General features: G+C 47.9%; 1 protein-coding gene across 6 annotated transcripts in view; it reads left to right on the forward strand.

Annotated features, from left to right (window-relative positions):
* tbc1d32 (TBC1 domain family, member 32) overlaps positions 1-27,608 on the forward strand; it is a 452,053-nt gene that overhangs the window by 140,489 nt on the left and 283,956 nt on the right. For all 6 annotated transcript variants that reach the window (XM_072499364.1, XM_072499359.1, XM_072499363.1 and 3 more), the window contains 3 exons: positions 9,173-9,232; positions 19,263-19,359; positions 24,747-24,884. In XM_072499364.1, the coding sequence (XP_072355465.1) occupies positions 9,173-9,232; positions 19,263-19,359; positions 24,747-24,884 (295 nt within the window). The remainder of the gene's footprint in view (positions 1-9,172; positions 9,233-19,262; positions 19,360-24,746; positions 24,885-27,608) is intronic.

Here is a 27,608-nt window from a genome sequence, read left to right on the forward strand (position 1 = left end):
TTTTCCTAAGGGTGGTTTTTAGGGTCCGATTCATGCGCTCCACTATACCACTCGACTGAGGGTGGTACGCAATGTGAAATTTTTGGGTTATGCCAAATATCATGAGGACGTTCTGCATGACCCGTCCCGTAAAGTGAGAACCTTGGTCCGATTCAATACTGCGGGGGAGTCCCCATCTTGTAAAGATGTGGTGGGTTAGGATTTTGGCTGTGGTTTTCGCGGTGTTGGTGCGGGCTGGAAATGCTTCCACCCACTTTGTAAAAGTGTCTATGACCACCAGAACATATTTATAGCCATTCCTGCAAGGGGGCAATGGACCTATAAAATCGATCTGGAGGTTAGTCCAGGGGCCGTTAACGGGTCGGGTGTGGCTGAGATGTGCCTTTTTGGCATATCTATCTGGGTTGTTCTGAGCGCAGATGAGGCAATTCTCAATGTAATGGGATACATCCTCTTTGAGATTAGGCCACCAACAAAGCTGTTTGAGGTGGGTTGCGGTGGGTTCGATTCCCTGGTGTCCATGACCATCATGGAATAAACAGATCATTTGATTCCTATCCTGCTCCGGAACTACGTAACGGGTGTCCTTTAGCACCACACCGGCATGTGTGGTTATTGTATTTCTGTACCTCTCGTATGAGGCTGGAAACTTCCCTTTCACGATTTCAGTGAGAGCGCTCTCCTGCTTCTGGGCCTCTACTAGATCTTCGATCCTAGTCTGCGTGACTTGAACTGCACTCACTGGGGCGCTCTCGGGGGGGGGGGGGGGGGGGCTTCCAAAAATACCCATGCCTGGATCCTGCCTTAGCCAGCGCGTCGGCTTTTACATTTCCAGGGGGGGAGGAACGATGGTGGCTGCGGACTTTTAAAATGCCAAAAGTCCTGTTCTTGGCTTTTTTCAGAATATGGCGGAGTAATGGGGCTGAGGGGAGGGGTTTCCCATCCGCGGAAACAAATCCTCTCGTTTCCCAGAGGGGCAGAAATTTAGTGAGGCTGTTGCACACTTATAGACTGTCTGAATATATGTCTGCTGGGCTGGGGAAGGAGTCTGGGTGCTTCACAATGTAAGCGATGGCCGCAAGCTCTGCTGCCTGCGCGCCTAAGTGTCCGGGTAATTTTAATGCGATTTCCTCGAGGGCGCGTCCCTGCGTGTCCTCCACATAAATCCCGCAACCTGTTATACGTTGCCCATCCAGGATTGTGGAAGATCCATCCACATAAATCCTAATGGGGTCTCACGTGTCTGGGTGAGGGGGGTTCTGAGATGGAGTGGCTAGTTTTCTGGGAGGTGTTTTAGCTATAAAGGGGCCTGTATTATGGTGGGGCGAGATGATTTCACATTCATGGGGAGTTCCGGGGTACTGTAGATTGTCCGCTAAGTATGTGTGAGTCTTTGTCCGTTTTACTGTGATGTCCCGCCCTTGTAAGAGAAGGGTCCACCTAGCAGCGCGGATTTGGCTGACGGTACCGTCTTTAAGTCGTCCGTCTAGTAAAAGTTGGGTGGGGGTGTGCTCGGTCAAGATAGTGATGGGGTTCAGTCCGGTAATGTATGAAAAGTACTGGACTGCCCAGAAAACTGCGAGCAGGTGCCTCTCACAGGCTGAGAATCCCTGCTCCACAGCACCTAAAATCTGGGAGGCATAAGCCACGGGTCTTAGCTGGTCGTGCCGTTCCTGCAGGAGCACGGCTGAAAGGGTGCGGTCTGTGGTCGCTACCTCTATGGCGTAAGGGGAAAGCGGGTCGAGAACTTGTTGTGCGGGGGCGGATATGAGCGCCTGTTTTAATGATTCCACAGCATCCGTATGCTGCGGAAGCCATTCCCAGGGGGTTCCTTTCTTTAGGAGGTCTGAGAGGGGCGCTGCCTTGCTGACGAAACCGTCACTGTGGTTTCGGCAGTAGCCAACCAGTCCTAAAAACGACCGGAGGGCTGAAACGTGTTGGGGAATGGGGCAATTTAGCGATCGAGTCAATTCTTTTGTGCTCGATCTCGCGTTTGCCGTGTGTGATAATTGTACCCAAATATACCACTTTTTCTTCCAATATCTGGGCCTTTTTGGGGTTTACTTTACAGCCAATGGAATGTAGTAACTCCAGGAGTTCGGACAGAAGCTCAATGTGCTCTTCCTTTGTGTCTGTCTGCAGTAGTAGATCGTCTACATACTGTACCAGACATTCGGGGCGAGAAAATTTTGCTAGTTCATTTGCCAGCTGTCGGTGGAAAATGGAGGGGGAGTTGTGGAAGCCTTGTGGCAGGCATGTCCACGTGTACTGCTGCGCTCTGAAAGTGAAGGCAAATTTATACTGGCACGCCTTTGCCAATGGAATGGACCAGAAGCCATTACTGACGTCCAAAACCGTGAAATATCGGGCATGGAGTCCCTGTTTGAGCATGGTCTCGGGACTTGTTGCAACGGTGGGGGCTGCTGCGGGGGTGACTTTATTGAGTTCCCGATAATCAATGGTTAAACGCCATGATCCGTCGGGTTTCCTTACTGGCCAAATCGGGGCATTATTAGTCGAGGCTACCGATCTTAGGACGCCCTGCTCTAATAAGCTTTCTATGACCTTTAGGATTTCTCCCTCTGCTTCTAGGGGAAATCCGTACTGTTTTGGGGGGCTTGGGTCCGGTCCGGTTATTTGTATGGAACCGGTCATCCGTCCACAGTCGTGTTTGTGGGTTGCGAATGCTGCCCTGTTCTTTTGCAGGACTGCCCTAACCTGTCGGTCCGTGCTGAGTGTGCTGGGGTTGAACCAAAACTCGCCTACTGCGCTAATTTTGTTCATATAATCCCCTATATTGAGTGTTGCGGGGCTCTAGCGGATTTCACCATCTTCCAGACACACTGGTTGACTGGATCGAAAGAGAGGTGGTGAGAGTTCATGAAGTCGATCCCCAAAATGTGCTCTGCTGTTGGGGGCAGGTCGACTAACACTACGGGGTGTTTTGTACTAATGGTTCCGATCTGGTTGGGTACAGGGGTTGTGATATGTCCCTGTTGTGAGTGGTCTGTGAAGCCGCTGAGGGTGATAGTGGCTGTGGTGGGCCACGTGTCCTTACCAAGGGTGGAGGAATTTAAGGTTGTGCGGGACCCTCCTGTGCCCCAGAGAAGTTCGATCGGCTGTCCCCTAACCTTTGCTGCGACTATGGGTCGTCCTAACCTATCCTAAAGGGTATGGCAGACCCAGCTGGGGGAGCCTGTACACCGTCAGTCCGTTCCGGTCAAGTCTGTCTGATCGGACTGGGTGTTAACGCTATGTATGGGCTCTGCCTTTTTCTTATTGAGTGTGCCTGTCTGTTGGGCTCTCTGTGGTTTTTTAGGGGCCTTGCATTCTTTGACAAAATGTCCCAACTGTCCGCAATTGTCGCATTCTTGCAGTTTTGCTGGGGGGCTGCTCTTTCCCTCGTTTACCCAGGCGGGGTTGTGAAGAGTGGTTCTTACTGCCTGCATGTCTGCGGCGGCTTGGTTTTCCTCAGGGGTTCTAGCTGCGGGTTTACCGTGAGCCGCTTGTTCCCAAACGCGGGACAATCTTTTGACCACCCACTTCTCATTATGAGCCTCCTCCGAGGGGTCATAATTACTACAGGCATTCTGTCCTGCTTTCGAGGCATGGGAGATAAGGGTGCGGGTCCATTTGGCCATATTGTCTGCGGACAAATGGGCACGGTCTACATTTCCAAAAACGGCTTCCAAGTGAATCCACAAGCGTCCTGCGACACCCTGTGGGGAACACACGCTGTGGGGTGTTCAGACTTTTTCTGTCTGCACTTATTTAGACCGTCTACGGGGTCGCCCCGGTTGTACCCGATCGCATCCAGGATCGCGGTATGCATTTCTGCAAGGGTGCCTCCTCCTACATTCTGTGGGTCGGGAAGGGCTGCTGCGACCGATGGGTCTACGCTGAGGACCGTGAGCTTTACCTGCTCTTTCTCATCCAGGCCGTACATGGTCGCCTGGTATTTGACGGTGGCAAAGAAATGGTGTGGGTCTGAAGCGGGGAGGAACGGTGCGATTTTAGCACACGCGTCCCGTAATTGGGTCACTGTGAGGGGGGTGGAATATAAGACTTCCGCCTCGTCTGCTGTGGCGGTGCGGTGGGTTGTTACAGGGTTCATGGGAGCATGTATTACCTGCTGTGTGGGGGGTGGGGGTGCTCTCCTCCTTTGGGGTTTTCCCTGCGCACATGCTCCCTGAGCATATCTCTGCGCTGTCTCTTGCAGTTCTTCCCAATCAGGGCCGTCTTCCTGGTCTAAACTTTCCCCAAAGGTGTCTTGGAATCCCTTTTGGACAGAAAGCATTGCTTGCAGGTTTGCAATTTGCTTTCGGCACTTTGCATGGTCTAAGATACTCTGCCTTTGTTCCGTGGTTGCAGCGTGGAGCGCTCTCAAGGCTGCCTTGAGATCACTACATTGCTTCTGTAGTGTCTCCACCTGCTTCTCCGTCTCTTTCTTAACCAGGATGGCACGCTGCGTGTCCTGATCAGCCTTCTCATACTGGGATTGAAAACTGCTTAAATGCGCCAGACAAGACTGGTGACCCCGTTTGGCGTCAGCCACCTCTTTGTCCTTGGCTTCTAACTGCCTTTTCAATTCCAGGTTTTCCTTTTCCATCTCGCATACATCGATTTACTCATACGATGTATGCCTTCTATTTCTTTTCAGAGCGTCCTGACGACCTCCTCTGTGCCTCGCAGTTGTGCCATGCAGGACACGATTGCTATCGGCTTGCACGCTTTCGCTTAGCTTTTCTTATGGATTTCACTCATGTTCCCCCACCAAGTATGCCCTATACTTCCAGGACCTGAGTCGCCGTTATTACAGAAACCGCTCCACACGGGCCATCCTTTGCCCTGCAGAAATTTGCGAATTTCCACTTCCCAAATGGGACACTGTCCCACTCTAACGCTGCTGATCGATGCGACCGCAAATTCTTTGGGGTTCATGAGGCGCTGCATTGCCTGCATGGCCATCTCTCTTATCTGCTCGTTACGTTCAAATTTGGAACAGGGGGCTAAGGTGGTGTCGTAGATGCGGGTACGGCTTGCGCTAATTTCCGAAAATACAGACTTCCGACAGTTTTGACGCAACAAAATCTATCAGTTTTACCTTATAACCCTGTTAGTTACGCATGCATACACACACTTCCGAATTGTGAATTATTAACCAGAACCGCTTGAACACTTGTGGTTTTTTTGTTTTTGTTTCCGATTGGATTCTATTCAAATTGTTGGGGTTCTCCCGGAGTGCTTTTCCACTTCTATGTCGGGTCCCGGCGGAGTCGCCAATTATGTTGCTCTTATTAGCCTTAGTTTATTACCTCTGATTATGTCACCTTTGCTCATGAGTCGCCAGGTATCTTTCTGATACCGCCACATGGTTCAAGCTCGAGTTCTGATTAATAAGTCAGCACACCGCTTAGTAAGATTGAAATCAACGGTCATTTATTATATACAACAAGTAATGCTTACACAATAATGCTATTCTCTATATAGAAACCTATCACTACTGACCAATACTTAACTTTAGGAAGGGCCCACCAGGTCAGGGAAACGAATGGCTTATCGAATCGGATCTGGCCCGCGGGATTCAAAAGGCTGATACGGGTCGATGGCTAGGAGTCTTTATCGGGTAGCGATTGCTGGAGTCAAACTTACAGTTTCTGGTCGATGTTCTTGCGAAGGTCGTGAGCAGGCGAAGAAGGGAGAGAGAGAGAGAGATCTGAACTTGGCCCCTTTCTTTATAGGGCCCAGGGGCTTCCCGCCTCTCGGGGCGGCCCTTGACCCTGAGTCCCAAGTGATTGGACTTGTTCCCAATCACTGGGTTCGATACGTCCAATAAGGGGGCGATTCCTCGATCGGGGGGTGGTCGTTCACCTGTCTTTGTTTCGGCCACTGCAGGCGCCGACAGGTCTGGCCCGGCATTCAATTGCTAATATGTTGCAATTGTTCCCGGGGATAGCCGATTAAACTGCAGATGTCTGGGTTGATGTGCTGCTAATGGTCTAGAGTATCGATCTGAGCCGAATATGCTATTCTGTCTGCAGCTGTCCGTCTGTGTCCTGTTGGCTGCTTTTCCCATCAGCCTTTTTGGTGAGCCATTTTAAATCGGGTTTTGGCCAAATTAATAGGGAATCAGCCATTTTAGGTGGCTACAAAGTGTAGAAGATTGTAGTTTAGTCGGGCAGCATGGTCGGCACGGGCTTGGAGGGCCGAAGGGCCTGTTCCTGTGCTGTACATTTCTTTGTTCTTTGTTCTATGGCAGTGGATTCTTTTCTGAATGCACTCTTCACACTGTGTATTAGACATGGTCTTCTTTAACTTAATAGTCAACGTAGGCTCTGACTGTCTAGGGCAAGTCTTGCTGGAATATACTAGAACAAAGAAAAGTACAGTACAGGAACAGGGCCTTCGGCCCTCCAAGCCCGTGCCGATACTCTGGCTGGATCCTGCATGTGCGTGACACCATTTGGCTCCTGCAACACTTGCATATGCTTTGGTCATGACCAAGGCTGGCTAATTATAATAATAATAATCGCTTATTGTCACAAGTAGGCGTCTGTGAAAAGCCCCTAGTCGCCACATCCCGGCGCCTGTTCGGGGAGGCCGGTACGGGAATTGAACCCGCGCTGCTGGCATTGTTCTGCATTACAAGCTAGCTGTTTAGTCCACTGTGCTAAACCAGCCCCTATTGCCCTCTGTTCTCAACTTTTTCATACTTTAACAGATGTATTGATATTAACCCTATTATTAGTAATGGGCTGGGTAGCCCTGCCATGGTGTCCAGGTGGGTGCCTCAACCATGCCAGAGTGCCACCCTGTCCAGAGGCTGTCCAGCCGGGAGTTCCCACCCCACCGGTACCATTCCATCTGGTCCCCATTCGTGGGGACCAGTTTTGAACTGCGCCCAGCTGGGGTCTCCTCAGTGAGGCTGGTAGATGCGGCCTCAATCCGGCAAATGCAGAGGTAACTCAGCTTCTACGCTAACTTCACTCTGCGGGACTGGATCCCACCCATTGTGGGCGGGATCTGGACTGCAACATCCCGGGAGATCCAGGGAGATCTCGCGAAATGTAATGACTGTCAGGAAGCCTGGGGCGGCCTCTCCCAGCATCTATCCGTTGTGTTGCACCCCCATTCAGGTGCAACGCGGCCAGTAGATTGCGCCGTTGGCACCACCTGAGGTTGCGGATCAGGCCTGACGGCTCCTGCGGCCTACCGTGAAGACCTTGGGGAGGTGGTAGTGTTTGGGGAGGAGGAGGTGGTGGTGTAGTGGCATTGTCACTGGACGAGTAGACCAGAGACCCAAAGTAATGCTCTGGGGACCCAAGGTTCAAATTCTGCCACTGGATGGTGAAATTTGAATTCATTAAAAATCTGGAATTTAAAATGTCTAATAATGACAATGAAATCATTGCCAGTTGTCGTAAAAATCCACCTGGTTAACTAATGTCCTTTAGAGAAGGTAATCTGTCGTCATTACGTGGCATGGCCTACATGTGACTCCAGACCCACAACAATGTGGTTGATTCTTACTGCCCCCTCAAGGGCAATTAGGGATGGAAATAAATACTGGCACACCCTGCGAGGCCCAAGTCCCATGAACACATTTTTTTTAAAAACCTCTTTGCTGGTTTAGAAAACTCTTCTTAACAGGCACTCTTGCGGATGGGAAAGCTGTGAAGGTTAAAAGTTAAAACTCCACTGCATGCAGGGAAACTTCCCCATTGGAAACCTCTCTCCACCTATTTAACCCACCACTGTTAATATCCAGGCCCCAGTGTCTGCTTCAATTATCTCCAGATCTTGAATTGAATGAGTTAGATAGAGCGGGGGGGGGCGCTGGAGGTGTGATTCTCCAACCCTGCTTGCGCAGGCGCAAATTGTGTTATAGCCGGAGACTCGCTAGAGGGCCATAACATGATTTGCATTGGGGAGAACGGGGAGGTGAGTTCTGTAAGGTTGTCTTAAGTTCATGGAACCCTTTAAAAAAGGCACCTCAAACTCTGAGGAGCCAGGCTTGCCGATGTCTATGTCCACACACCCAATCTCCAAAAGAATGTTTAAGTCTGAGTGGATTGCAATCTGGATTGCACAGACCTACCTGGCAGGAATCGTATTGTCTTTCCTGCCGGAGATCACACTTCAAAACCTTTTGGGAGAATTACGCATGGTACGGTAGCACAGTGATTAGCACAGTTGCTTCCAGAGTCCCAGGTTTGATTCGCGGCTGGGTCACTGTCTGCAGTCTGCACTTTCTTTCCGTGTCTGCGTGGGTTTTCTCCGTGCTCCGGTTTCCTCCCACAGTCCAAAGATGTGCAGGTTAGGTGGACTGACCATGTTAAATTGCCTTTAGTGTCCAAAAAAGGTTAGGTGGGGTTACGGGGATAGAGTGGAGGTGTGGACTTAATAAGGGTGCCTTTTCCAAGGGCCGGTGCAGACTCGATGGGCCGAATGGCCTCCTGCACTGTAAATTCTATAATTTTGCCCATTTTCTGATACCTCAGTATTTACGTTTGCTGTATTAGCCCTCCTATCGGCCATCTATGTGAGAATTCCAGATTGTAGGCATTTTGTGGGTGAATTTACCTAATCAGGTTTGGTTTGAAGCTTCTCGATGATTTCAAATAGAAGCTTGACGGGGAATATTTTTCCACCCCATTATTCTGGGCTCACGTGTCAGATTTATTTTAGCCCTTAATTATAAATCTGACATTTGAAATCACATCAATATGTAAATCTACACATGCAAACAGATACAAATGCTCACAACTATTTGTAACATTGCAGAAACCAAAAATACTAAATTGCAGGAAGCAAAATTATCTTTTCAGCAAAGTATTATATGTGTAATATCAGATATATAAAAATGAAGGCAGGAGAATATATGTGTACAGTGGTCATACTTGGCAAATCCAGTGTAAGCATTAAGAGAAATCATAATTAAAGTGCCATCATCCAATTATGAATTAATATGTATAGGAAATGATTTTATGAATCAGAATTTTGTTGGGAGTAATGGAAGTCAACTGTGCCAAACCATGTTGATAATACGAAGTTGCTTTTCAACTTTTTCATACTTAAGACGTTATTTACATAAAACATAAATTAACTTGGTTCTTCAGGTTCAGCTATTTGATCTTTCAGGAGATTAATACAATTTGTTCCTGTTTCATAGCATGGTTACTACAGCAGAACCGTCATTCTAAGACTCCTTGAAAATAAATACAAGTCCTTGGTAAGTCTTCCACACTTAAATACTGTGTATTTTTTCTTGCATCTAAGAAGTAACATGAAATGTTGGAGAAATTGAAGGATTGAATAGAAAGGGTATTGATGTCTGGAAAAACACCTTGGCTTCTGCTAGTTGCATTATGATTACTTGTTAGGTCACATCAGCCTCACAATATACAATGCTTTATGTTTGTATGTTTTGTGATAGGAATCAAATCATATGTCGCAGGGGAGTTGTAGATTTATGGGGTAAGATTCTCCGAAATGGCGGATAAGGGTTAACGCCAACGTAAAGACCAGAGCGTTTCACGCCGGCGTCAACGGGTCCCTTGCCCAGCGATTCACTTACCTGAAGGGGGCCAGCACGGAGTGTTCCGCGCAGCTCCGGCTGCACATCCAGCCGCGGGTCGTGCCTGCGGTGGCGGCCCTGCGCAACATGGCGGACCCACAGCAAACCGGCCCCCCACAAAATAAGACCCCCCAGATCGCGCGCGCCTGCCGATCGGTGGCCCCTGATCGGAATCCTGGAGGACCCACCGGTGACGGAATCCCCCACCCCCCACCAGGGCGACCTTGATAGCCGCCACTCCGAGTGCCTGCCAGATGGAACTATGTTAGAACCACGCCGGTGGGAACTCGGCCAGCTGCCGGCAGAGAATCGCCGTGGGGGCCTCTTTCAATGGCCCCCAACCGCGTCGACCGCACTTGCGCGACTCCCGCAGAGAATCACGGGAAGGCATCGGACCCGATCGCGAGTCTGACGCCCCATTCTCCACCCCCGCACCGAGCGCTATTTCGGCGCGGAGGCTCAGAGAATCCCGGCCAAGATTTGGAATGCCAGGATGTTAAACTGGACAGGCTAAGGTTTAAAGTTTGGGAGCAAGATATATTCATTAGGCTGCAGCAGACACCTTTAAGTAGGAAGTTGTTAGAGTTTTTAGTGATGTGTATATTTTTAGGCAAGTTTGTGCTTTTAATATTTTGGTATACATTTCATTTCTCAGGATATCTGGGAGATCATCAAGAAAACTGTACTTTAGTATGTGATATATATCTTCTTGGCGATTACTCGCTAACGAGTATCATTGTCCACCTAAGAAACTCTGTGTCACTGGTCATGGCTTCTATGGATCCTTGTGTGGCTAATGAGCCCAATCCAAGAGCCACATCTCCAACTGCACACTTGGCAGGTGTGTCCGGGAGATGGGATTTGTCCATGGACTCGAGATTGCTGGTATTTCTTTCTCAGGCTCCTTTTCCTAAGCTCCTCTTGCCATCGAGTGTTGTCGAAAAATTGTGTCCCTTCAGTCAGGAGGTACCTCCATAGAACATAGACCCATAGAACATTACAGCACAGTACAGGCCCTTCGGCCCTTGATGTTGCGCCGACCTGTGAAACCAATCTAAAGCCCATCTACACTATTCCCTTGTCATCCATATGTTTATCCAATGACCATTTAAATGTCCTTAATGTTGGCGAGTCCACTACTGTTGCAGGCAGGGCATTCCACGCCCTTACTACTCTCTGAGTAAAGAACCTACCTCTGACATCTGTCCTATATCTATCTCCCCTCAATTTAAAGCTATGTCCCCTCGTGCTAGCCATCACAATCCGAGGAAAAAGGCTCTCATTGTCCACCCTATCTAATCCTCTGATCATCTTGTATGCCTCAATTAAGTCACCTCTTAACCTTCTCTCTATCGAAAACAGCCTTAAGTCCCTCAGCCTTTCCTCATAAGATCTTCCCTCCATACCAGGCAACATCCTGGTAAATCTCCTCTGCACCCTTTCCAATGCTTCCACATCCTTCCTATAATGCGGCGACCAGAACTGCACGCAATACTCCAAATGCGGCCGCACCAGAGTTTTGTACAGCTGCAACATGACCTCATGGCTCCGAAACTCAATCCCTCTACCAATAAAAGCTAACACACCATACGCCTTCTTAAGAACCCTATCAACCTGGGTGGCTGTCAACCTGGGTGACAACTTTCAGGGATCTGTGTACATGGACACCGAGATCTCTCTGCTCATCCACACTACCAAGAATCTTACCATTAGCCCAGTACTCTGTATTCCTGTTACTCCTTCCAAGATGAATCACCTCACACTTTTCTGCATTAAACTCCATTTGCCACCTCTCAGCCCAGCTCTGCAGCTTATCTCTGTCCCTCTGTAACCTGCAACATCCTTCCGCACTGTCCACAACTCCACCGACTTTAGTGTCATCTGCAAATTTACTCACCCATCCTTCTATGCCCTCCTCCAGGTCATTTATAAAAATGACAAACAGCAGTGGCCCCAAAACAGATCCTTGTGGTACACCACTAGTAACTGAACTCCAGGCTGAACATTTCCCTTCAACCACCACCCTCTGTCTTCTTACAGCTAGTCAATTTCTGATCCAAACCGCTAAATCACCCTGAATCCCATGCCATAGCCTACCTACCGTGGGGAACCTTATCAAACGCTTTACTGAAATCCATATACACCACATCAACTGCTTTACCCTCGTCCATCTGTTTGGTCACCTTCTCAAAGAACTCAATAAGCTTTGTGAGGCACGACCTACCCTTCACAAAACCGTGTTGACTATCCCTAATCAAATTATTCCTTTCTAGATGATTATAAATCCTATCTCTTATAAACCTTTCCAAGATTTTGCCCACAACAGAAGTAAGGCTCACTGGTCTATAGTTACCGGGGTTGTCTCTACTCCCCTTCTTGAACAACGGGACAACATTTGCTATCCTCAAGTCTTCTGACACTATTCCTGCAGACAATGACGACATAAAGATCAAAGCCAAAGGCTCATCAATCTCCTCCCTAGCTTCCCAGAGAATCCTAGGATAAATCCCATCCGTCCCAGGGGATGGGATTTTCACACTTTCCAGAATTGCTAACACCTCCTCCTTATGAACCTCGAGCCCTTCTAGTCTAGTAGCCTGTATCTCAATGTTCTCCTTGACAACATGGTCTTTTCCCTGTGTAATACTGACAAAAAATATTCATTTAGCACCTCTCCTATCTCCTCGGACTCCACGCACAACTTCCCACTACTGTCCTTGACTGGCCCTACTCTTACCCTAGTCATTCTTTTATTCCTGACATACCTATAGAAAGCTTTAGGGTTATCCTTGGTCCTACCTGCCAAAGACTTCTCATGTCCCCTACTGCCTCTTCGTAGCTCTCTCTTTAGGTCCTTCCTAGCTAACTTGTAACTCTCAAGCGACCTAACTGAACCTTCACGTCTTATCTTTACATAAGCCCCCTTCTTCCTCTTGATAAGTGATTCAACTACTTTAGTAAACCACAGTTCTCTCGCTCGACCATTTCCTCCTTGCCTGACGGGTACATACTTATCCTTGAACAAGCTCCACATTTCAATTGTGCCCATCCCCTGCAGTTTCCTTCCCCATCCTATGCATCCTAAGTCTTGCCTCATCGCATCATAATTGCCTTTACCCCAGCTATAACTCTTGCCCTGCGGTATATACCTATCCCTTTCCATCGCTATAGTAAACGTAACCGAATTGTGGTCACTATCACCAAAGTGCTCACCTACCTCCAAATCTAACACCTGTCCTGGTTCATTACCCAGTACCAAATCCAATGTGGCCTCGCCTCTTGTTGGCCTATCTACATACTGTGTCAGGAAACCCTCCTGCACACATGAGACAAAAACGGACCCATCTAAAGTACTCAAACTATCGCCTTTCCAGTCAATATTTGGAAAGTTAAAAAGTCTCCCATAACAACTACCCTGTTACTTTCGCTCCTATCCAGAATCATCTTTGCAATCCTTTCCTCTACACCTCTGGAACTTTTCGGAGGCCTATAGAAAACCCCTAACAGGGTGACCTCTCCATTCCTGTTTCTAACCTCAGCCCATACTACCTTAGTAGATGGGTCCTCATGAAATGTCCTTTCCGCCACCGTAATACTGTCCTTGACTAACAATGCCACCCCTCCCCCTCTTTTACCACCTTCCCTGAGCTTATTGAAATATCTAAACCCCGGAACCTGCAACAACCATTCCTGTCCCTGCTCTATCCATGTCTCTGAAATGGCCACAACATCGAAGTCCCAGGTACCAACCCATGCTGCAAGTTCACCCACCTTATTCCGGATGCTCCTGGCGTTGAAGTAGACACACTTTAAACCACCTTCCTCCCTGCCGGTACACTCTTGCAACCTTGAAACCTTACTCGTGACCTCACTACTCTCAACCTCCTGTATACTGGAGCTACAATTCAGATTCCCAATCAGTTGGTTGCAGCAGGTGTGGTGCTGGCAACGCACGCGGAGATGGCGGAAGGGCAGGGGTCGGCCCTACAGGTCGACTGAGCAGCTGGTGAGCTTCTTAAATGAGAAGTTCACCCAGCAACGGAAAGAAAGTTTTGAGGACCTGGCCCGGGCGGTGGACTCGATCAAGGCGGTGGTTGACCGCGTTGAGACGAGACTGGCAGCCTAGGGGTAGGCGATCCAGAAGTTGGAGGAGCTGGCGGGGGAGCATGATGATCAGTTCACCTCGATGGCAGCTGAGTTGGGACTGATGCGGGACCAGCAGAAGCGACTGCAGGAGAAAGGTGGAGGATCTGGAGAACCGGTCACGCAGATGGAACATTCGGATCGTGGATCTGCCGGAGGGGTGCGAAGGAGCAGATACCGGTGAGTACATTTAGAAGATACTCGAGAAGCTGCTTGGGGAAGGTGCATTTGACCGGCTGTTGGAGGTGGATCGAGCCCACAAGGCGCAAGCCCCAGAGGGCGAGTCACTGAGGGCGATGATGATGCGGTTCCAACGGTTCCTTGATAAGAAGCATATCATGAGGTGGGCCAGGCAGACGAGGCGTTGCGCCTGGGAAGGTGGCGAGATCCGTGTATACCAGGACCTGGGTGCAGAGCTGGCTAAGAGGAGGGCAAGATTCAACAAGGTCAAGGCGGCCCTATACAAGAGGGCGTAAAGTTCGGACTACTGTACCCGGCTCGCCTATGGCTGACCTATGGGGGCCGGGAGCTGCCTGTTGGCTCGTCAGAAGAGGTAGTTGAGTTCATGAGAGACAATGGACTGGCAGGAGAAGGAGGACTTTGAACTTTGGTGGAGGAGATATGAAGTTTCTGTACTGTACTGTGGATGGTGGGAAAAAATTGTTTTGGTGTTCAAGGCCATGTCCTTTTCCCCCCCCCTTTTTTTCTTCTTTTCTCTCTTTCGGCTTCAGGTTTGTTTATCGTTCTTTGTTAAGAAGGGCTTGGTTCCTGTGTTTGGGCTTGGGGAGAGGTTGTTCGTTTCTTTTCTTCTTTTGATTGTTTGCACGGTTGTTTGAAGGGGGAAAGGGAATCAGCGGGGGTGGGCTAGTTCACGGAAGCACAGTGGGGGGGTGACTTGGGGTATCTTTACATCCGCCAATTTCAACTGACTCACGTTTCATGGCCATTTTTCTGAAGTTCAAAATCTCTCTCTTTTTCTTTTTCCATGATCTGTACCTCCCTTTCTCTTGCTTTTCCCTCATTTTGTATTCAAGCTGCTTTAATTCTTTTTCATGTTCAAGCTGCTTGATCTACAATTGAATTCTTGCCATTTCCAATGATTCTGACTGTGTCTCAGGCAATTTTAAATGCTCAGCTACCGCTACAATTACCTCTTTACGTATTTCATCAGACAATGTTGACTGCAATGTTTTTGCCAAATCTAAAAGCCTTTTTTTAGTCTCTGTTTGTAAGGTACTGCGTGTGACCTTCTCCACCCCCCAAAACTTCTGAGCCTTTGAAAGAGCCATTGTCCATAACACGCTCCCTACTTTAACTGGAATACAACACCTGAAAAGCAAACACAAATATGCTCACCCCTCACTGTCTTTAAGTTCAATAAGCCAACCCAATCACAAAAGATTGACTTTTACCCCACGGGCCACCAATTTGTTATGGGCCAGGGTTTAGAGAACTCTGAAGTATGTCATGGAGTTCATCTGACCTACAACTGGTTACTGATTTTGGCAATGATGAGCCCAAGGGCCTTCCTTTCAGGTGTTATTCAACAGAGGCCATAAGCACTTTTAATCAAAAACAAGCTTTATTCTACAAATTCAGTTAACATTTTTATAAACACACATGATATGCATTTTTATCAACTACAAACACAAATGCCCCAGTAGCCCACAGCTACAGTAATCTATGTATAACCCTTAATAAATTCCCCCTTTTTTTGTTCCAATTTAATAACAAGATCCCATAAACCAGAAAACCCTTTTCAAAGGGGTGGCCCAGCACTGCACTCAAGACCTGGTTTGGATGCTCCTGTTTCCTTTCCAAAACAGCAGGTTTGAATTTCTTCCAGAAAACAGTTAGTTCTTTTCAAGTTATCAAGCAGTCTGGAAATAGCTTTTAAAATGCAGATAGAGAAAACACCTTCTTTCAATCTGTGCAGAACAAAACCAGTTAAAACTCAAAGTGAAAGTAAAACGAACTCCCAGAGCCTCAGCCCAGCTCCATCCACACAATGACATCACTGAAGCCATGTGATAAGACAAAAACATTTAAAGGGACACTAACATGAAAAAATGGAAGTGGCCATGCTGCAGGAGATACATTTGAAGGTGGGGGATCAGATTAGGTTGAGGAAGGGATGGATTGAACAAGTGTTTCATTCAGGGTTAGACTTTAAAACGAAGGGGATGGCGATTTTGGTTAATACACGGGTGGCGTTCGAGGTGGGGAATTTGGAGGCGGACCCTGGGGGTGGTGATATGTTATGGTTAGTGGGAAACTGGAGGGAATGTCGGCGGTGTTGAATATATATGCCCCAAACTGGGATGAGGTGGAATTTGAGAAGGGTGCTGGGGAAGATTCCGGACCTAGATTCTCATCGACTGATTATGGGGAGAGATTTCAACACGGCTCTTGATCCAAGGTTGGACCGGTCGAGTTCTAGGTCGGGGAAGGTATCAGCTATGGCGCGAAGGAGCTCCGGAGGTTAATGGAGCACATGGAGGGGGGGCGGAGGTCGATGCGTGGAGATTCGGGAGGCCGAGGGATAAGGAATTTTCATTCTACTCTCATGTACACAAGGTGTATTCCCAGATAGATGTCTTTGTGATGGACAAACGCTGCTGGCAGAGGTGGTAGATGCTGAATATTCAGCAATAGTGGTGTCAGACCACGCCCCGCACTGGGTGGACTTGCGAGTGAGTAAAGAAAGGTCCCAGTGCCTGCAATGGAGGTTGGATGTGGGGCTATTAGCAGAGGAGGAGGTGTGTGAGCGGGTGAGAGGGATATAAAAAGATCAATTATACAGGTGGGGTGTCGGCAGGTGTGGTCTGGGAGGCGCTGAATGCAGTTATTAGAAGGGAATTTACTTCTATTCGGGCACTCAAGGAGAAGGCGGAGCAGGTGGAGTTAGAAAGGTTGGTGGGAGAAATCTTGCAGGCAGACAGGAGATAGGCAGAAACTCCGGAGGATGGGCTTTTGAAAGAACGCCAGAGGCTGCAGCTGGAATTTGGTCTCCTATCCACAGGTAGCAGTGGGGCAGCTGAGGAGGGTAAGGGGAGCAGTCTATGAATACGAGGAGAAAGCTAGTAAGATGCTGGCTCATCAGTTGAGGAAGCAGGAAGTGGCGAGAGAGATTGGGAAAGTGAGGGACGCAGGTGGAAAGCTGGTTTTGAACCCGGCGGGGTGAATGTGTGTTTTGAGATTTTTCCAGTAAGCTGTATAAATCGGAACCACCAGCCGGGGAGGAGGAGACGAGACGATTTCTGGGGGGTCTGGAGTTCCCGAAGGTGGATGAGGAATCGGGCTTGGGCAGGTAATAGAGGGGCTGGAGGCGATGCAATCGGGTAAAGCCCTGGGACCGGACGGATACCCGGTGGAATTTTATGAGAAGTTCAATCAGATCATGGCTGATCTCTTCCAGGTCTCAAATCCACCTCCCCACCTGTTGCCCATATCCCTTTAACCTGTTTTTTAATCAAAAATATATCTCTTTCTAGAAAACGTTTAATGACTCCGATTCTACCGCATGATGGAGCAGCGAGTTCCACAAATTCACTATCCTCTGTGAGAAATAGTTCCTCCTCATCTCAGTTCTATATCTACCACCTCAACCTATATTGGTGACCTCTTGTTCTAGATTTCCCCGCAAGGGGGAACATTTGATCTACTTTTACTTATCAATCCTATTTAATATTTTATACACCTCGATCCGATCCCCTCTCATCCTTCTAAACCCCAGCTAGTACAAGCCCAAACTGTTTAATTTTTCCTCATATGTAAACCCTTTCATCCCCGGAATCATTCTGGTGAACCTCCTCTGAATTGCCTTTGATGCCACAGACCCTTGCTCAAATAAGGAGACCAAGGCTGGGTGTAATACTCCAGATATGGTCTCACCAACACCCTATACAATTGCAACAACACTTCTTTACTTATATACTCCAGTCCTTTTGCAATAAATGCTTATATTGCATTTGCCTTTCTAATTACATGCTGTATCTGCATATCGACTAGCCAGCCTTTGACTGAGTCTTCCATAGCACTTCTCAATTGACTGAGTTAAAAGTCTTGGTCAGATTGATGAAGGGCATGTAGAGTGGTTGATGTTGCTCCTTGCATTTCTCTTGAAGTTGTCATGTAGTGAAAATCATGTCCATCGTTCCACAGTTTGGTCGGAAGCCATGCTGGTTTTCAGGAAGAATTTCTTCAGAGACTGGGAGAAGGCAACTTGCGAGGATTCGGGCGATGATCTTCCTGGTGATGGAGAGTAGGAAGATTCTTCGGTAGTTTCCACAGTCCACTTTGTCTACTTTCTTGAATATGGTTGCGATAATGGCATCTCTGAGGTCAGCAGGAATTTATTCTCTGTCCTAGATTTTCAGGAATAGCTGCTGGAGATGAGGGGTGATCTCTTCTCCAAGTTTGAAAATCTCTACAGGAATCCCCTCCTGCGGCTTCTCCGTTCTTCATGTATTTAATGATGGATTCAACTTCATCCACACTTGGTGGGACTCCAAGATCATATTTGATGGGGAATTAAGGGATTTCGTCGAACATGTCTTCATCTATGATTGCATCATGGTTTAGGATTCTTTGAAGTGTCCTCTCCATCGAAGGCTGATGATTTCTCTGACTCTCAAAGGATTCTGTCTTTACTCCGCACCGGTTTAAGACCTAGGGTGTTCGGTCCATATATTGCCTTGACACTGAAAACGCCCCGGGTGTTGTGCTTGTCACCGAGGAGTTGCAGTTTCTTAGCTTTCTCAGTCCACCATTGGTTCTTGATTGTGATACATCTTACATGATTGTGAAAGAATGCTGGCCTGAATGATTGCTAAATAACAGTGATCAGTTTGAAAGTAGAAACATAAAAGCTTATAGTATGCACTGGTGCTCATTGTAGCGTTAAAATATCCATTTGAAAATACTGTTTCATAAGGAATTCCTGAATTTTGTTTTTTAAAAAAAAGCTGAAGATCAAGTTATTGGCTCATTTTGCAGCACAATATTTTCCAATTAGAGATCCAATTTATTAACTGCGCCAGATTATGCAGAGAAAACCTGAAATGTAGTGACATCTCTTTAATTAATGGAAGATCCTTGATTTAGAAAATGTGTGGTAATCATCACTTTAATAATTCCCAGATTTCATTGAGATAAGAAAATCATTAACATTTTTTGACTTCAAAGATTGTTAAGAATGAGGAAATGTGTTGTTCCAAATATAATGTATGTTTTATAATTAGCATTAGAAAAGCAAATATATTAATTACTAAGTCTATTGAAGGCATGCAGCTTCAATCAAGACATTCAGAGGAACTTATATTATTAATTGAAAAACAAGACTGTGCAGGTTACGGGAAAAGGCTTATTTGAACAACTGGTGGAGATACAACCTTCTATGCTGTAACAATTCTGTGTTGTAACAATTCTGCAGTTCTCTTATATGCCGATATAATAGCTACAGAGAAAATGTTCCGTGCTGAAGTAGTAATATGAAGTGTCATAGCAAAATTTAAAGCATTCATTATATATCTTTGTACAGATAAATGCCGCTGTTCGCCAGTGCTTAAATTACTTTGATTCGAAAGATTTAGAGGATAATGGTACTGACAATTTATCTACTATGCTGTATCATCTAAGTAAGTAGCTTTGTTATCTGTATTCTTGTCTTTAGAGCAATGCACTGAAAAAGATTCAATCAAGTATTCATATATAATTTTTATTAAAAGTCATGAGATAAGATAATCTCCTTTTTCACATTTTCATCCAAATTTACACCCACCAACAAACAATCAATGGTAATAAATACAATGTCAATCCTCTGGCCAACAATCCATTCCTCCCACCAACCCTCAAACAACCCTCAACATTTTAAATACAAACATTAAAGAAAAGGAATCAGGACTCCACCATCACCCCATTCATAGTCACCAACAACATACACAATCCACCCCCCCCGCCCCCCCCCCCCCCCCCTAATGTTCGATGTCATCCAATTCTTGAAAGTGCATCATGAACAAAGCCCATGAATTGCAGAACCCTTCCATCCTTCCCCTCAACTCAGACTTCACCTTCTCGAGTGTTTAAAAACTCCAAGAGATCCCCTCGCCACGCTAGGGCACAGGTGGAGAAACTGACCTCCACTCCAACAGGATCCACCTTCGGGCGATCAGCGAGGCGAAGGCTAAAACATCTGCCTCCGCATCCACTTCCAACCCCGGCCGATCCGATACCCCGAATATTCCTCCAGAGGACCCGGCTCAAGCTTCACATGTACACCTTCGAAATTACCCTGAAGACCGCCCTCAAATACCCCTCCTGCATTGGGAGGCATTCACTCTCCGAAACACCTCACACCACAACACTTCCTCCATGCCCTCTCCCAACTCTTCCTCCCACTTTGTCTTAATCCCCTCCAGTGGTGCCTCTTCGTCTCCCTGAATCGCCCCATTAATCGCAGACACCACCCCCTTCTCCATTCCCCCTGTCGTCAGCACCTCCTCCAGCAGTGGGGAGGCTAGAGCACCTGAAAGTTCTGTATCCTTCTTAGCGAAATCTCGGACCTGCATATACCTAAACATTTCGCCTCCAGCTCCTTCAGTCCCGCAAACTGGCCCCCAGAAACAAATCCTTTATGCCCTGACTCCCTTCCCTCCCATCTCTGTAAACTCCATCCCACTTCCCTGGCTCAAATCTGTGATTCCCCCGGGTCGGCATTTCCCTTGACCACCGTCCCCAGCCTAGCAACTGCCTCCAGATTTTCAACGTCGCTGCTACTACTGGACTCCCTGGGTATTTCCCCGGGGTCATCGGGAGTGATGCTGTTGCCAACGTCCTCAGCCCCAATCCCTTGCACAGACTCCCCTCCATTCTAATCCACTGGGAGTCCCCCCCTCTAACCTAGCTCCTCACCTTCTCCACATTCACTGTCCAGTAATAACATAGTAAATTCGGAACACCCAACCCCCCTGACTGCCGTCCTCTCTGCAACAACACCTTCCTAATCCTAGCCACCTTCTCCCCCACCCCCCTTCCCCTATTTAAATAAATTTTAATCCTCCTTTGGCAGGAAGATCGGCAGGCACTGAAGAATAAACAGAAATCGCAGCAACACGTTCATTTTAATTGTCTGTACCCAACCTGCCAGTGACAGAGGGAGACCACCCCACCTTGTCAGAACCGCTTTCAGCCTCCCCAACAAACTAGTAATGTTAAATCTACGGAGCCCCCCCCCCCCAATCCCGTGCCACCTGCACCCCCAGATATCTAAAGTGAGTCCCCACCCTACGGAATGGTAGCCCCCCCACCCCTGGCCGAGGCACACAAAATATACACTTTTATCTAAATTTAGTTTATATCCCGAAAAAGACCCAAATACTCGTAGCTGCTCCATTATGAACCCCACGCGGTGCCGATACATACAACAGCAAGTTGTTCGCATACAAAGATTCCGTATGCTCTTACCCCCCCCCGCACTATCCCTTTCCACACCTCCAAACTCCTCAACGCGATCGCCAATGGCTCAATTGCAAGCGCGAACAACAGGGGGTCATAGGACATCCCTGCCTGGTCCCACGGTGCAGAGCAAAATATCCCGAATTTATGTTATTCGTGCGGACACTCCCTCGGCTCCCTATACAGCAGTCTTACCCAATCTACAAATCGTGGCCCAATCCCAAACCGCTCCAGAACTGCCATCACTCTGTTCGGTCAAACGCCTTCTCAGCGTCCAATACCACAACCACAATGCCCTTCCTCTCCGCTGGCGCCATAACCACATTCAATACCGTCCTAATGTTCGAAAAGAGCTGCCTCCCCTTCACAAACCCTGTCTGATCTTCCCCTATCACCTTCGAGAGGCACTCTCCCACCCACCTGCCAATGCCTTTGCCAACACCTTTGCGTCCACATTCAAAAGTGAGATGGCCCTGTACGACCCACATTCTGTTTATCCTTCTTGAGCAACGGGGAGATCAATGCCTGTCCCAAAGTCTGTGGCAACACCCCCTTTCCTATCGCCTCCTCAAACATCCCCACCATCAGCGGCGCCAACTTGTCTTTAAATTTCTTGTAATACTCCACCGGAAACCCATCTGGTCCTGCTACCTTTCCCAACTGCATCCTCCCAATCGCATCTTTTATCTCCTGCTCCGCTATCGCCCCCTCCAATATTGGCCTGTCCCATCCCCCAACCTTGGTTATTCCAAACCATCCAGGAATTCCTGCATCTCCCGATCCTCCCCAGGTGGCTCCGACCTATACAATCTCTCGTAAAACTCCTCAAACACCCTATCAATGTGATCTGGAGCCACCACCAACTTCCCTGCTGTATCCCTGAACAATTTCCCTCGCCACTGCCTCCCTCCAAAGCTGGCCTGCCAACATGCACCCTGCCTTTTCTCCATATTCATAAACCGCTCCCCTTGCTTGCCTCTATTGGCGCACTGCCTTCCCTGTGGACAGCTGGTCAAAACTCACCTGTAACTCCTTCCTGTTTTCCAACTCCGTTGGATCCCCGCCTTCTGCATAACTCCTGCATATCTCCAACATCTCATCTATTACCCTTTGACGCTCCACCCTCTCCTCTTTAGCCACCTTTGCCTTAAACGAGATCACCTCCCCCCTCACCACCGCTTTTAGAGCTTCCCAAACCACCGCCTACGAAACCTCCCCCGTACAATTGAACCCCACATATTCCTCAATTATTTTCCCAATCTTTTCACAGAAGCCTCGGTCCCCCAACAGCCCCACATCTAATCTCCACCCCGGCCTCTGCACTGCCCCCCTCTCCAACACCATATCCACCCAATGCGGCGCATGTTCCGAAATCGCAATTGCCGAGTATTCCGACCCCTTAACCCCAGCCAACAGCACCTTTCCCACCACAAAAAAGTCAATTTACGACCCCGGGACAAGCGAGCGCGACTGTTAACTGTCCACCCTTGGCTCCTGCGCCAAGTTCCAGTCTCCACCCACTATCAATTCGTGTGAATCCAAGTTGGGGATGGCCCCACACACCTCCTTCACAAATCCTACATCATCCCAGATGGGACCATACACACTTACCATAGCCACAAGCCTCCCCTCCAATGCCCCTGTCACTATCACATACCTGCCTCCCTGGTCTGCAACCACTTTCTCCATCTGGAACCGTACTCTTTTGCTAACCAGGATCGCTACCCCTCGAGCCTTACCATCAAATCCCGAGTGAAACCCCTGGTTGACCCAGCCCTTTCTAATCTCACCTCGGCCTTCACCCTCAAGTGAGTCTCCTGCAGCATCGCCACATCGGCCTTCAAACCTTTCAGATGTGCCAGCACCCTTGATCTCTTGACTGGGCCACCCTCACATTCTACGTAGCTATCCTAATCCGAGATCACTCATCTCCCCCATCCCTTCTTATCCACCATCATCGTAACACCGGTCCCTGCCTCATGAGCCTGACCCACCTCATTCCATTGTAAACATGGAACCCCCTCCCAGAATCCCCCCCTGCACTTCCTCTCAAAAGCCTTCACCCAGTATCGAACAGCGCCCCCCCTCCCCCCCCTCCTCACACACCTCTTAGGCCCACTGAAATCTGCTCCCCAGGCTTCAATGTCCGCAGCCCCTACCCCCACCTCACCTCCATTCACTAGCCGATTTAAGTTAGCCAGCCCGGGGCCCCCACCCAAGGCTTTCTCTCCCCTCCCCTCCCGCCCAGTCCCCAGGAAAAACAACCAAACCCAAACATCTCAATAAAATAACATAAAACCGTCGCAACAAAGCATGACAATCAAAAAACATAACCTCTATAACAGCGTGAAGTAAATAAATAACAATGTAGGTCAAAAACAAAACATTTATATACTTTCCCAATTCCCCATTCGCAGTCCACAACCCCTCTTCAGTTCCAGTCTTCACTTCTGTCTCGAGCCTTCTGCCTCCGCCGCCTCCACTGTCTCGAAATAGAAATCTCTGGCGCTGTAGGTCACCCTCAGCTTCGCTGGATACACCACACCAAATCGCACCCCGCTGTTGCATAATGTCGTCTTCACTCGGCCGAAAGCCGTTTGCCTCTTTGCAGCTTCACCGTCAATTCTTGGTATATGCGAGCTCCAGCACCAGCCCACTTCACCTCCCGCTTCTGCTTCGCCCAGTTCACACCTTCTCCTTCATATGGTACTTGTGGAAGCAGATGATCACTGCCCTTGGCGGCTTATTTAACTTTGGCTTCAGCCTCAGTGACGGATGGGCTCGGTCCAGTTTATACCAGGGGGGCTCATCACCCTCCCCCATCAATTCCGCCAACATCTCGGTCGGCCTCGAGCCCTCCACCCCCTCAGGCAAGCCCACAATCCTCTGATTTTGTCACCTCGAGCGGTTCTCCAGGTCGTCCAGCTTTGCTCGAAGCCCCTTATTGCCTCGTCCACCCACCGCAGCTCATCCCCCATCGAGGTGAGCTGATCACTGTTCTGCGACATGGCCTCCACCACAACCTTCATCTTCTCGCTCTGTTCCCTCACCTCTGCCGATGTCTTCGCCACAGCTACCCTCACAGCTACCCACCAACGCCTTCAAAGCCTCCGCCATCTCCTTCCTCAACACCTCCGTGCGCTTGACAAACTGCTACTCCAGCTCCAAAGACATCACCTCAGTCATCTCTGCCGTAAGCAGTTTGGCCCCACCCAGCAGCCCTGCCTCCGCCATCTCCGGGCTGGCCCTTTCACTCGACGGTGAACACTCACTCCCTCCCTTCTTCACGGCTGTTTTTCTTAATCCTTTTGACATCCTTTGTCTTCCTTATATCTTCCTTCATTCAATCATTCGCAAGTTGCCCCCAGGACCGGATTTTAAAACTCCTAAAAACATACCTCAAGCAGGAGCCACCCAACATGCGACTTCCCCTCTACGTGCCGCCACCGGAAGTCCTAAAACAATCTCTTTACTAGCTTATGTTTTATGGAGGGATTATTGCCAAGTTGAATGTCGATGAGAAAATTCTTCTTCTTTTGCACAGGTTCTAATTTTTCTTTTGTTTCTAAAGACAGTGACCGGAGGACATACTACACAGGACATGAATTGCAGTATATTTACTTTGTGCATTCACTTTGTCTTCTGGGAAGATTGTTAATGTATACGCATGGTAGAAAGCTGTTTCCTGTAAAGGTGAAAAACAGAAAAGGTACAAATATCTAAATTAGTTTCCAGATTGAATTATAAAATATGATGTGATGCTTTCTTCTGAGCTGTTTTAGCACACCAACAGCTTTATGCTTTTAATGTGCATATTTATAAGTCTATGTAATAAATTTGAAATGTAAAAATAGGCAGATATAGTATGAAGCTGCTGAAGTATATACAAATCACATACTGCATGTGGTGGGATCCCTCAATTTTTCTTTTGCTGGATGACACAGAGAGCTTGAACAGGATAAATAGGAGGAAACAGCATTTAAAGAAATTTGGATTTTGTACACAACACAAAAGTTGTCAGTTTCCCTACACTGTGAAAGGCCTAAGAGGCTGCCACAAAATGGCCCCAAATTCCATTTCCATTTTAGGAAGATTTTCTGCCAGAGTGGAACAAGTTTGAAAGTACAATATGTGCTTTGAACTGTTGAGAACTATTGAGTGTTTCCAGCTTGTGGCAGAGACCTTAATGGATCCATGCTTCTTGGACTCTAGGTAGGTCAGCGAAGCATAATTTTGAAGTCACAATAAGATGGCAGCTGAAGATCGTAAAGCGGTTTGGTACGTCAGACCACGTCCGGAGGGGATTCTCTTTTCTCGCTGGCAGTGTAACTTTGCCCGTGGGTTTTCCGGTGGCATGAGTGGTTTCAATTATAAATCCCATTGACAAGCGGCGGGAAGAGAGAATCCTGCCGCCCTGAATGGTGCACTACTGAGAAACACAGGACTGGGAGATTCCGCCCCACATCTTTTACTTTCATGCAATTTGAAACAGCCACACCACTGCACTGCTGCCCAAGCCCAGCCATCACTCTCCCATTATTACCATTCTCCCATACTCTGTTCTTCACCCTATTGTTATCAGCTGCCCTCTCCTATTCTGCTATACTAGGAGGAAAACTTTCCCTACTCCCAGATCCTCAGTACAAGTTAAAAGATTTCTTCTACTACTCCTGAATCCCAGGACCTCTCTCCCAATGCTGCTGATGTTGTAAATTGGGTTTTAAAGAAGTAAAATGAAAAATCTATTATATGGTAAAAATATTGGGTCATGTACACCATTTCATTTCAAAATATATATGAAACACTTACATCAACATGCCCGATGGAAAATTCCATTCTAAAGATGCCTCCATTTATCTGCAATACCTTTCACAACTGTGCATGTAGATGGTGCAGTGTTAGGGATTTTCATGATCAAGTTTTACGAGCACTAGAAACAAGAATTTCAATTTATATAGTGCCTTTGACTTGTGCCACATCTTAAAACCGTCAACGTGCAATGCCGACGATATGGGGTCACAAACTCAATTTGGATTTAAATAGGATGCAAGATTGTGAACAGTCAGGTTCAGTCTAAGTTACTGGCTTGAGATGAGTAATGGAATTGATAGTGTTTGTGCAGGATTAAGCATTGAAAGTTAATCTTTTTACACACTTTTTTATAAAGCAGAGAGCAAAGATGGTAATAAAGCTAATTGGCTAAGCATAGATGGTGGTTCTAAGAAGAAATTTTTTTCAATACCTGCAAATCACATCACATTCATCCTTTTCGGAGTGCTCAGTGGGGGGGGGTCCTCTTTTTTTCAATTCATTTACGGGATGTGGGCTTTGCTGGTTAGGCCAACATTTATTTCCCATCCGTAGTTGCCCTTCAGTAGGTGGTGGTGAGCTGCCTCCTTGAACTTCTGCAGTCCCTGAGGTGTAGGTACATCCAATGTGCTGTTGGGGAGGGAGTTCCAGGATTTTGACCGAGTGACAGTGAAGGAACGGCGATATATTTCCAAGACAGGGTGGCGACTGACTTGGAGGGGCACATCCAGGTAATGCGGTTCCCAGGGAACTGCTGCTCTTGTCCTTCTTGATGGTAGTGGTCGTGGGTTTGGAAGGTGCTGTCTAAGGAACCTTAATGAGTACTGCAGTGCATCTTGTAGATGGTGCACACGGCTGCGACTGCTTGTGGAAAGGGGAGCAATCAAGTGGACTGCTCTGTCCTGGATGGAATCGAGCTTCCTGAGTGTCGATGGAGCTGCACTCATCCAGGCAAGTGAGAGTATTCCATTACATTCTTGACTTGTACCTTGTGGATGGTGAACAGGTTTTGGATCAGGAGGTGAGTTACTTGCGGTAGGATTCCTAGCATTTGGTACCTTATTGGTAGCCCCAGTATTAAATGGCTCATCCAGTTCAGTTTCTGATCAATGGTAACCCCAGGATGTTGTTTCTGGGGATTCAGCGAAGGTAATGCCAAGGGGCAGTGGTTAGATCCTCTCTTGTAGGAGATGGTTATTGCCTGGCACTTGTGTGGCGTGAATGTAACTTGCCACTTATCACTCAAGTCTACATAGTGTCCAGGTCTTACTGCATTTGGAAATGGACTGCTTCGTTATCTGAGGAATTGCAAATGGTGCTGAAAATTGTGCAGTCATCTGCGAACATCTTCACTTCTGACCTTCTGATGGCAGAGAGGCCATTGATGAAGCAGCTGAAGATGGCTGTACATAGGATACAACCCTGATACTACAGTGATACCTTGGAGCTGAAATGATTGACCTCCAACCACCACACCATCTTCCTTTGTGCCAGGTATGACTCCAACCAGTGGAGAGTTTCCCCCTGATTCCCATTGACTCCAGTTTAGCTAGGGTTCCTCGATGCCATACTTGGTCAAATGCTGCCTTGATGTCAAAGGCAGTCCTTCACCTCACCTCTGACG

Source organism: Scyliorhinus torazame, chromosome 4, assembly GCF_047496885.1.
Source record: "Scyliorhinus torazame isolate Kashiwa2021f chromosome 4, sScyTor2.1, whole genome shotgun sequence".
Taxonomy (NCBI): domain Eukaryota; kingdom Metazoa; phylum Chordata; class Chondrichthyes; order Carcharhiniformes; family Scyliorhinidae; genus Scyliorhinus; species Scyliorhinus torazame.